The sequence below is a fragment of the Trematomus bernacchii genome, unplaced genomic scaffold (assembly GCF_902827165.1).
Source record: "Trematomus bernacchii unplaced genomic scaffold, fTreBer1.1, whole genome shotgun sequence".
NCBI classification, from domain to species: Eukaryota; Metazoa; Chordata; class Actinopteri; order Perciformes; family Nototheniidae; genus Trematomus; species Trematomus bernacchii.
The window spans coordinates 592607-605244 of NW_022987727.1; the positions used below are offsets into that span (position 1 = coordinate 592607).

The 12638-nt window shown below is 41.8% G+C and overlaps 1 protein-coding gene across 2 annotated transcripts in view; it reads left to right on the forward strand.

The window, feature by feature from the left end:
* LOC117493981 (ELKS/Rab6-interacting/CAST family member 1-like) overlaps window positions 1–12638 on the forward strand; it is a 143544-nt gene that overhangs the window by 13690 nt on the left and 117216 nt on the right. For both annotated transcript variants that reach the window (XM_034144578.1, XM_034144579.1), the window contains exons 4-5: window positions 2514–2669; window positions 5063–5230. In XM_034144578.1, the coding sequence (XP_034000469.1) occupies window positions 2514–2669; window positions 5063–5230 (324 nt within the window). The remainder of the gene's footprint in view (window positions 1–2513; window positions 2670–5062; window positions 5231–12638) is intronic.

Genomic DNA, 12638 nt, shown 5'->3' on the forward strand with positions numbered 1-12638 from the left:
TTTAAGGATGTACAGTAGAAGATAACAGCCTTTTTTAAAGAAGGATAGAGGTTGGAATTGCTCAGACTCATCAGTCCATCTTTTTAAGTGGCTGTGAAACTGTGGGTGTTTAAAAGTGCAAAAGATGATGAGCCGCCAAGCTTATTTTTACAGAGTTCCTCCTCAGGAACTCCATCGCCGGAACCATCTCCAGGCCGAACCGGCCAAGACCAGAGCTCTGCAGACTGTTGTTGATATGAAGGTAGGACTCACAGTGGGTTTAGGAATTAACGAGAGTAGGCAACAATTTAAGTAATACTGTGCTTATGTAGGTGTTGTGATAAGAATTGAAGTCTGATGTTGCAGTGTAGTTTGCTTATCAGTTGCAGCATGTTGTCTGGCATCGTCCGGTATCATCTCCATACCAACAAAGCTTTAATTATTGAGGTGCACTGCTGTAATGTGAGCAGTGGTAGAGGAGCTGACTCACCTTGTTAATGCAGGCACAGACATACACGCACAAACAATCTACAGAACATTGTCTTATTGTTGCCTCGTGTCCGTATGGCGGCCATGCCCATGTAAAGGCCATTACTGGCCCATGCAGAGTTGAACACTTATTCAATTTGTTTCAAATGTCACATATGGAAGCTTTCACTCTCATCTCAGCCTTTTGAAGTCGTTAGAGCTGTGAAAAATGCAGTTGACTCCACATGTGTCTGCATGCACACCCCCACACACACAGTTTTTACCCAGCAAATGCTTGTTCTAAAAGTAGTTCCTTAACAGCAAAACCACAGTTATTTTTCACACATACTTTGTAATTTGTCTGCCTATTAACAGACTGCACATGTGCAGGTCTGCCCACGCTGTTGTTAATGCTCGAGAGAGGCATCATTAAAATCGGACTGCATTAAAATGAATGGAAAGAGAAATAAACATTGCCAGATTGATAAGATATATGAAGGTGGGGAAAAAGAGAGGAAGACACAGCAACTGTCTAACTTTATCGCTGCTGATAATGAGCTACATATTCCCAGGAGGCCTTGTGGTTTTTTGAAACTATCATCTGTTGACGTTGTTGTGTACGGATTCAAAATTCGATATGTTCCTGATCCGTGTGTATGTTTGTTCCAGCTTCTGTGATGTCTGTGCTGTTACCTTTTTTAAGTTGTGGATGTTTCCGTTTTGTAATTACAGAACACCAACCCCCCTTTCTGTTTTGATCCTGACGTAATCTGGCAGGTACAGTAATGAGTGCTCTCCCCATTATCCTTCGTTCAACTGAATATGGGCTACAAATATACAATCTCTGTTTCCTCTATCAGTATCATAATTGTTTCTGCGTTGGAATTCAGCACCGGGCGTGCAGTAGTTCATGTTTCAGCGGTTTGAAGTCCCTGCTCTTTGACATGTGTTCCCTTTCTACCCAATGTTATTTTTGATATTACACTCTGTTCTACCTTTGAGTTTGCCTTGTTTCTCTTCCTCAGGGTTATGTTTTTTTTGTCTCTGTGCCCTGTAGCAGAAATAGATAGAAATCAGTTATTAAACCTAGAGCACTGTTTACAATACAGAAACCAACATGCTGAAATGGAAATGAATGAATAGCACAGTCTTTGAATGCCCCCACTTTGACTTTTTTTTTTCTTCTGGTTGTTCACTTAAAGTCTATGTCCTTGCATACACTCTGTGTGTGTGTATATGTGTGTGTTTTACGTAACTTTAGCATTCTTTTTTGCCTTGTATATGCGTTTCTGGGTGTTGAGGATGGTACCTGCAGCACTGTGTGCAGCACCGTGATGTCAGAGGATGTAATAGAGGTCAGATGCTGACATGTTGCCTGTGGTTTGTGCTGATGGCATCATGCAATCTGCTTCCATTTATTCAATTACCTTTCTCTTCTTTTCCAAGGTTTAGCATTTAACGTATGTATGAACCTGCGCTGCTAAACAACCTCTGGACCTGTCCATGACAAACCCTTCCACTCTCTCATAGATACAGCAAAGGAAACATCTTGTCTCTACACAATTGTCTGCCTTGATATTTCCCCTGTTTGACATTATATTAATAGGGTATAATCTAGATAGAGGACGCTATGACGTCTTCTGTAAACTATGTTGAATTGCAGGACACAATATGTGTCTGAAATGAATGTACTTCTTGCAGAATGGCCAGATGTTTGTAGATGAAAAAGAAGCCATGGTTTTAAAATCTCCCTTAAGTCCTCTTTACATTCTGTACAGCGTTTTCTGTCAATTCTTATGTAAACACTATCAATGTGTTTCAAAAGAGACTATCTGTGCCCCTATCCCTATTTTAAAATGATAGTACGTCCATTCCTTCTCTATGTTAACCATTTGTTTAGTGACCTGCTCTCTCAAGTTTTTGTGCATGACATTTTAGAGGGATGAATTGAAAGGTGGATCAATCATTTCTGAGACAGGTTTTCCCTTACAGTATTAAAGTCCAGAGTTTGAAATCCAAAGTCAGATCTTTGCTGACTCTTTGCCTGCCTACTGTTGCTGGTGCAGGACACAAAGATCTCCTCCCTGGAGAGGAACATCCGAAACTTAGAGGATGAGGTCCAGGTGTTAAAGACCAGCGGCCTGCTGCACCCGGATGAGAGACATGATGAGCTCAAGCAGGTGGAGGTCTACAAGAGCCATTCTAAATTCATGAAGACTAAGGTTAGAATGTCTCTGCATGCCACCTGAGACCACTTCGCACTGCATGAGTGATGCATGTCTGCCTCGAAACATACATACAACTGTTTTGTTGCATGTCACCAAGTGTGAGGTGAAATCTTACCAAAGTGCATGTTACATAATGTTGTGTCTTTTGGCTGCTGTATCCAGAGCCTCCTGTGTTGCATGAATAACAAGAACTCCTACGCTTGTAATGTGTTATTTTATATTTAGAGTGAGGTTTCTTGTTGCCTTTCTTATGTCCCATGAAATGCTTGTATGCCTTACCTGTGTGATGACCAAGCATTGTACAGCTCTCCTATCTGTGACGGCTGAGGGAGGGAACTCAGGCCCTATCAGCTTACAGTGTCTATTTACTGTCCTATTCTCAGCTAGCAGGAAGGCCTGACTAAGATGTCTCTCGTCCAGGCTGTATACTGGTTTATTCATTGGGACCCAGCAGTTCCCAGACTGACATAATTATTTGGAATAGGTACATACACATATCTACAGGAGCCGTATGTAAAAATGTAGTCTCAAGTTTCGTTAAGGCCTATCAGTAGCGCGCCATGTGAAAATGTTTTGTCATTAATGGTGCTCTTTGTAGGGCCCATTTGTCATTGCACCAGGGAAGTTCCTGATGCAATCATAAAAGAGATGTTTTTATGAATGGGGCCCTGACAGATGAATGTGAGTTTACAACGACAGAGGAAAGAGCTCTCTATACTGACCTGGGATTATATACATCACCGTGATGGCCCTGGCTCGCTCTCCCATGTCTCATCTTTCTGCGTCACACAGAGAGTCACCATGGAAATGCACAGGCACACAGATTCATTCTATATCCTTGAAGTGTTTAGGGTCGTGGTCTTTCAGCAGGGGTAGCGACGGGTGTTGAGGTGAGACTGTGATAAGAGAAACCAGAGAGGACCGCTTCCCTGTCCTCTCTGGTTTCCTCTGTGGGCTTTGATTTGCTCGAAACAATAGAAAGTTACTTCTGAGAACATGGATATTTGTTCAAGTATGATAATTGGGCATTAGAGTAGAGTTGAATTTATTTATCCACATAATCATTTCTAACTGAACTTGACAAGTGCAACATTCTGAAACCTCAGTGGTGTGCTTGAGGAGTGCAAAGTGCGGGGGAGTTGGAGGAGCAAACAGAAAACCTGGTCAGTTTCCCAGCTTGCTGTGGGCTGGAGTTTAGTGGCTTGCTGTCTTCTTGTCTTTGTGTCTCTTTAGGAGAAGGCCTTGTCCCCATGTGTGTCTTCCATCAGAACAGCTTCCACCTTCCACCTCCCCCCTCAACAACCCTGGATCACTGAACAAGCTGAAGTACTCCTCTCATTAGCATCTCTCCTCTCTCAGTATTTATTTTATTCAACCTAATATTATTGCTCCTTCATTTATCTTTAACGCCCTATCACATTATCATATGATTTTTAGTCTACTCCCTACACACTTTCCTACTTCCATTTTCTCCCTGTCTGACTGTCCTCTCACTAGTCTCACCTCACAGAGTCATTTGTTTCTCTACCTCACCCTTTGGCTCCCTTCTCTTATTAGTCAGTCCCCCTTCTCCCTTCTCTCTCGGGTTCCTTATTTCTGAGTGAGGGTTGATTGGCCAAGCTCTGGTCCAGTCAGAATTCCCCTGTTATGAGGCGAACCCTTCTCACACAATTAGAGAAATCTCTCCTTGAATCAGCTTCGAGCTTTTTTGGCACCAGCAGAGAGATGACAATCTTGTGCACATAGTTAGCCTCAGCACAGAAACCTCCCTCTGTTAATGCATTTGATTTCCTTTGTGGTTTTTTGGCCTGTTCTGAGTAGCCTCTCTTAAATAAAATCTGTAATCTGTCAACTACGTGAGCGTAATATTGCTCTCTATAACTCTGTCTGGCTGCATGCATTTTCACTCTTTGGCTGTTTGCATTGGTGTGTCTATGGAGCAAACAATAGGCATGGGACACCCTCGAGTAAGGACTGTTAATGTAGGGCTTGTGTGACTTTAATGTATCATCTCTCCAAAAAAATGACACGATTGGCATATTTACTGTATATATTAAAGTTTTCGAATTGGATGAAAAATTAATTAAGTTTTAGCAAGATGTGTCACAGCCTGTTTTTTTTAAACAAATGTATTTTATTCATTATGGTAAAAAAAGAATTACTGTAGTAGAATTAATAAACAAAACTTGAATAATAAGTTAGCTCTGTGGCTATTATTGATGTCCATATTGCCTACTCCTAAATTATAAAGCATGTTTCAGAGCATGTGTTTTTGCATGAAGTGTGTATGTGGTTTGTGTGTGTGTTGTTGTGATCTGCTAGTCAATTGACTCAATGATGATATAAGGTTTTCATTACAAATGTGTGGTTGTTTCTGTGATTTTCAGATAGAGCAGCTGAAGCAGGAGCTGAACAGGAAGGAGTCAGAGATGCAGGCCCTGCAGACCAAACTGGAAACACTGACCAATCAGAACTCAGACTGCAAACAACACATCGATGTGCTCAAGGAGTCTCTCAGCGCCAAGGAGCAACGGGCCAATACACTGCAGACAGAGGTCAGTACACATTCACAGAAACTCACAAAGAAATGAAGCTGATCGGCCAACAGCTGCACATTAATGGGGATGATGTTCAATGTGCGCTGTTTCTGGAATATGCCACTTTTGCTATCTTGCATGCACAGATACATATAATATGACAGAGGTCTTCACAACCTCTGCAAGAGTACACAATCTTGTCTTTTTCTGCATGGTTTCTTTCCCTTTTCTGATTCTCTAATGGACGCTGAGGTGGGTGGAGAAAATGTCTATGTGTGTGGCTCCTTTAGTCCACCAGTGGGCTAGGACATGTGGGAGGGTCAGTCAGAAGGCTTAAGAAAGCTGGCAGCATTCTTTTTCATCTTTGAAGTTTCCAAACTCTTTGGCTCTAATGATCGTATCAGTGCTGTTAGGGAAGTAAGCGTGTTGTACTGTACAGTGTGTAGAGAGATGGAGGTGTGTGTGGGGGTGGGGGGTGGCGAGCATTCATCATTTTTCTCCATCGCTCTCTTAACTTGGAGCCGATACTTTAGATCTTGTTGTGCAGTTCAGAACAGCCTGTTAACTATGTCCACTCAACATTACAGGAAGCAATTTGGGCCAAAATGAGGCTTAATTGTCCATACATGTGCAAGGAATGTTGGCCCTCGCAGTCAGTAGAATACATCATACTTAAAGGAATTGGTTTTCAGTGGGTGGTTTCTGAGTGTACTGTTTGTGTCCTACTGAAATGGCATGTAAAGAAATGTTAGCGTGTTTATGTGTGTCCTCTGCCATATGTGTTATTGTATGGCGAGACAAGGAGACAAGTCACCCCAGTAATGAAAGATGTTTGTCCCTTAATTAAGTCTCCCTTAATTTAGTAAATCAGGTGTTTACTACACTTTTAACCCACATAGAGAGAGGGAAGAGTGACGGGCTAAGCAGCCAGAGGTTTACACATAGCGCATCATTCATACAGAAATCATGGTGTTACAGCATATAACCAGTGTCGGGGAGACGGCTAAAAAAGCCATTTAGTCGTCTGACTTATAACTTAAAACCTATAATCATTCATGGCTAGCTAATGTTTTCTTACTACATTTATGTGCCGCTGAGGCGAAGTTTGCCGTGATGCACTGCAACAAATATGGCAAAGGTTTGCTCACTTTAATCTGGCATTAATTCAACCAGTTTATGTTTATAGGGGCAACACATTGCACGTGAATACAGTGCATTAATTGCAGGTAAGGTTCAGTTAAAGATTCCAAACCTTAAGCTTATGAGATTTTACAAGGCATTGAATCTCTTCTGTTAGTCACTAATACAGCTGAAAGGATGGCTGTTGCTGTCTTGAAAAAACCTTTTATTCATATTATAAATATGATTTCTTTATATAATTTATCTTAACGACTTAAAGGTCCCATGTCATGGCCATTTCTACTGATCATAATTCCAATAATTGTTGAGGTCTACTAGAATAGATTTATATTGTGCAGTTTTCCAAACTCACATTGGTTTCTCATACAGCATCTCTGTATAGTATGTGTATTCACTCTCTGTCCTACACGGCTTGTTGGAGCTCCTGCCCCCCCCCACCCTCCCTGTGAGCCCACTGTGCTCTGATTGGTCAGCTCGCCCACTCTGTTCTGATGAGTCCACCACCGTTACAGCGGAACATCAGTGATTATGTGTTACAATGGCGTTAGCAACCAGAAAATGACACCAGCAATGACAAACAGATGAGAATACTGCGTGGGGTCTGGGTGCCGTGTTGGCGGGACGTTGCGCGGCTCGCTGCTGCGCACAGTGTGAGCTGGGTTCATTTCCTGCTTGCTGCGTGGGATCTGCGAGACATCGCGAATGGACGCGGGAAGGGGGGGGGGTGCTGAGGGGGCTGCAGCACCCCCATCTGCGAGGCTCCACTAGCACCCGCACCCCCAAACGCGGCGCACCTACAGTGTAAGCGCACCACAGTTTTGCCGCTGCGAGGCTCCACTAGCACCCCCCCCCCCCAGCGCGTCACAGTTTCACCGCTGAGAGAGTGTGTGTGTGTGAGGAGCTCCACGGATTGGGACCAATGGGTCCATTTGGGTATGGTCACGTCACTGTACCCAGGAAGAAAAAGAGAAATCTCCAACGAGGCGTTCTGGGGCAGCATAGACAGGTCTTTTCTGTGTTAGAGTTTTACTCGCTACAGGGTGTACTTTGAAGGTTGTGACTTTGCAGACCGTTTACATGCATAAAAACCTTCATAACACACAAGGGGACGGGTAATAACCGGAAAAGCATGACATGGGACCTTTACATTTGATCATGCAAACCCCCAATAAAATCAACATAAAGCTAAAATGATCCTATGAATACACTGTTCAGAGCAGGATTCCAATGGGTAACATTATATACCACTATATAAACAACTGTATAGTGGTTTATGCATATCAGATGAATATTATACCATTAGAAAATATCATGCTGTTTTTGACGACTATAATTGCTAGTTGCTTGAGCCATTCAATGTGAAATGAAAATGATGGGCAGGCATTGTATCTGTGTCTGTTTATATGACATACTGTATATGTATGTTTACGCATTAACATGTGGGTTCATGACAAGTGAATTATATATAATTGAATATAATGCTCACTGGGCACTGGCACATCACTGTAGTCTCTCTTCACTTCTCATTTTCTAGGCTACTGCAACAGGCTGTAATCAGATCTGACAGTCTTGATCACCACAAACACACACACACTCGCACAAAAAGACATGCACACAAAAACACGTACGCTGTCACTGCTGATTGCTGGACTCTCTTCTCTGGTCTAGAGTGGTTTTACCCTGCGATTGAAGTGGCATTTCCCCTAGCTTGGGAAAGGCTAAGGTTTCCTGGACTAAGTGGGCAAACCAGAGGATGAGTAAAGTTATTAAGTGTGCTCGAGGCCAGCCGTTGCCCTGCATTCCTCTACTGTCTGTCAATCATTCGGCTGAAAAAGCACAGCCATATTTACTGGAGCTCCCTTCTCACCTCATTCCTTCCATCCTCTCATTTTATTACTTCATCTCCCTTCAGTTTGTTTCAGCTTTCCGACATCGCATTTAATATTCCCCAGATTTCCTCTCTGTTTTACTCATGACTACTGGGGCATCATACCCCTCCCTTTGTGTGTGTGTGTGTGTGCAAGGCGGTCTCATCATGAATGACAGTGATTGGTACAGTAGTCCACTCCCCCAGAGACAGGCTGGTGTATCCCAGACCTGAGGAGCAGTTTAATCTCACATACACTTGTCTCTAAAAGCAATAGGAAGAAGGGACCAGTCAGGGAACAGAGCAGCACTGTGAGCGAGGGAATGAGAAAATGGAATTGTATTTATTTGTCAGTCAAAGTTACGGACAGATTCTAAATTGCCATGATTGAATGGGGCTCCAGATAACTGGAAAATGTGGAACATAATGAGTCTATGCTTGTAAGACTTCTGCCCGCGTCTGTGGAAACTAAACCCTTTAATACAGTATGTGCATGTGTCATTTCTGTCCTGATCACGACGATGAAGGGCTGTAACTTTACTCCAGCCGATCAGGTAACATATCAGAGACCTTCCTGAATATTTAACCAGCCAAGAACAAAGGAATAGGCCATGAACCCTATTGGTAAAGGGGCATGCGTGTGCTTTTGTTAAGGTTGTACAAAGGCGTGGAATTAAATGCACGATGCAGAGACAAACAAAGTATCAAAATAAAGTGTTTTAATGTAATCAGGTAACAACACACTGAATACATAAAGTAACAAAACAAACACTCAATAAACTGTCTAACCTATACTATCAAAAAACGACTTACTTAATCTAACTCTCTATGGACGATAACTCTAAGGATAATGACAAATGATCTTAACGCTGGAATGCTTGGAACACACAAGACAATCTGGCAACGAGACAGGGGAAGACGAGAACTATATATACTAGACAGACAACACCAGGTGAAGACAATTTAGACAATCACAACAGCGGGAAAACAGACAAGGCAGGAAACATACTTTAGACACATGAGGGTAGACAAGACTATCAAAATAAAACAGGAACCTATCTAAACACATAACATGAAAACTAAACTAGGGAACAATCTTAGCAGAGCCGTCTACGCACAACAGCTTTGACTTTGAGGATATACTTGTCAATATAAACGTTAAACTAAATGAGGCCAAATATGATTTTGAGATGGGGGCTCTGTTTAGTTGATACAGCAGTTTCCACACTTGGCCATATCCACACTTAGATAGATAGAATTGGAGGATGAAACCCTCACTTGGCCACTGACGCAATAAAATCCGAAAAAAAACGCGTAAAGTTGCCATCTCTTTGTCTAAAGGACACACCCTATTCATTTTGAGACCATAATCTTGCTCACTGATTATTCATGATAATGAATGCACAACATGGTTATTGTCATTATAGCAATGAAGAATTGTTTTCTTTTGAGTGTGTTTATTATTTTAGAGCTTCTGTTTTCGCAAGTCCATCCCCATTAGCTCCTCCACTTTGTGATCACTAAGGAACATTTGTTTTCAGTAACACATGTATTTGGTAACTTGAAAGCTGCTGTAAGGATGGTTGTTTGAGCTTCGTTTCAGTTCCTCCTGCTACTATATCTGTTATTGATCCTTTTCCATACTTTCAGTAAAAAAAAATAGGCTTTTTATGTTGTGGCTGACTTGTTAAAAGGAATTGCAGAGTTTCATTTGGAAATACTGACATACATTTCTTAGCAGCTAAAATAATTTATTGGCATTGTGTTATGGGACCTGTTATTTCTATTCATATGAATTATTACTTTACATTTATTGATGAAACAAATCATCTTGTATTTAGCGTCTTTGGCAGATATTAGTAAAGATTTCATTTTCTTAAGGTTGATATGCCTTGATTTACGCGTTCATTACTCGAGGCATTTGTTTAGCAGGTGGCCCCTTACCCACACAGGGGAAAACCAGACCTGACGTGGGTTCAAGGTGCTTAAATCAAAGTCTAATTCCGACACATTAATAACACAGAAACATATCATTTGATACTTTGTTCCTCACAGAGAGCCAACAAAAGTGTTGGAGCATCATGCCTTTAATGTTCACTTTGCGATGTGGCAACATGTCGGTGTTTACAGAGAGCAGTCTGTGGTATTTCAGTTTAACTTTCTCAGATGTGACCTCAAATATCTTGGGGTTCTCTTTCATCACAGGCGTTTTGCAATGTGTTTGCCAGAAGACCTCCACTGAGTTTTGATATTGAGGTAGAGGTTTAATGACTTGAAGAAGATATAAATGACTCAAAAATGACTTGCTTACATCAACCATAACGACAGTGATGAATAGCGAATAAATCTGGAGCAGGAAAGGGAAAGAATCAAGGATATTTGAAACGAAAAGAGGAAGCAAGAAGTGAGAGAATCGAGTTGCTTGATGGATGTATGAGGCTGTGGGCTTTTGTCAGTGAGTGATGCGATAGTACAGTATGCTGTGGTCCCTGTTGGACTATTTTTGTTGATCTTTCCTTGTTCTCTTGGCTGATTAATGATTCATCTTGGTAGTGAGGCGGAGAAAAGATGTGGTCTCAACCTGGTTTCACTCCGCCCTGTTCGCTCCCCCTGCTGTGTTGTCGCTCTCCGTCTTTCTATCTGCCTCATTCCCTTTTGCTCCCTCCATTCTTATTTTCTCTTCCCTCATAGTATCTGTCTCCATCTGGCCCCCCACATTCTCTCACCTACTTCTCCTTCTTCTATATCCATGTTCATCCCTCATCTATTGGCATAACTGCAAGGAAAAGTGTATGTACACATTATTATTAAGTGAGAACTTGATGAACCCAATGAAAACAACAGTCAGTTGGTTGGCATAAGCAAATGGAAAGCAGTTCCTGTTTTAGGCTGATCAGTAATTCAAAACTTCACATTCAAATCCTAAGGACCAGTTACAAAATGACCTCATCTGGACCTGACTGACCGTGGTCTCCACTCTCAGACCCAACAGCATGCTCTTGGGTTCCTGGGGTGGTGCGGTTTGGGATAGAGTGCGAGTAGCAAAGCGCTGGGCCCCCCAGAACAAACATGGTGCCGTCCAAGATAAAGCCCCCGATAGTTATTCAGCGGCCATGTGGAAAAGCTATAAAGTGGAGTTATAGAGGTCAGAACGGGGATGAGATATATAATGGTTTACACAGGGAACAAGGTAAATATGTGCACATGAGCCAACAAACAACAGGTCTTTGCACATGGCACATTATGCATATGTGCACAAAACCCGCCCATTTGTTCTCGTGCATACAAGTCTAAATGATGCTTTAAGTTAGGGTACTTTTAAGGTACATTTAATTTGTTGGATGGTTTATCCCACATGAAGGTCTTCTATTTTTGCACATTCTGAAACTAAACAAAAACACACATAAACGCAGAGAGTAATTAGGGCTTTGCTTGGTCCTCTGTCAGTCAGCGGCTGGTTAACCAGTAGGCAGTGAGGTGCTGATAGAGACAGCCAAAGACAATACTCTCCTTTCTTTTTGTTCTGACCTTCTCTCTCCTCAGGGTCACCCTGCCTTGCTCAGACCACTTAACCTCTAATTTCCTACACACATATAGACACACACACATGCAGATACACAAATGTGCAGTGCTACAATAATACAGTTACAGTTACCACCTACAGTTCAATCTTTGCTAATAGTAGGTTTCTCAATAGAATGCTTGAATCAGAAAAAGCCGAAACCTTCCTGTCCTTTCCTTTATGGGGGACTATGACATGTTTTTGGCTCTAATCCAACATTTTGATATGAAATGAATCAATGACTATGAGGTTTAAGTCCTACCTTTAGGCTTTAAAGGTATTTGGGAGTGACCTATAGGGTATGTATAAATTGACTATTATCTCTACACAGTTGGGTTGATATTCAAACCCTCATAACAATGTGCTGAAGCATTGTTGATTGGCAGCATAGAGAGAACAAAATTACTGAATCAATATTACTACTCCCTTACGAGTACATTTGCCCTCTGTGGGACGAATAAAGGTATTCTGATTCTGAGCCTCAAGCTACTTTTAGTGGCTCCCTAACGCTAACCCTTTTATCAGAAGATGCACGTTTTTTCAGTTGTCTTAGAGATACTTCACTTATGACTTAACAACCTCAGAAATAAGCTACATTGGTTGCAATTGAAAACATAAAAACATGTTGGTTCTCAATTTTTTTAAGTATTTTAATTTTTTGAAGTTACTCTCCCTGTGCTTTCTGCTTTAAAGATCATGAGGGTGTGTTTGACAGAGGAGCAGATTGACAAAAAAGAATCCAAACATAAATCAAACTGATTTCATGTCCTTACTGTATGCAAATGTTTGCCAGTGACTGTTCAGTGTGGTTTGACAGGAAATGGATTCCCTGGAAACAGGATGTAGAAACTGGCATG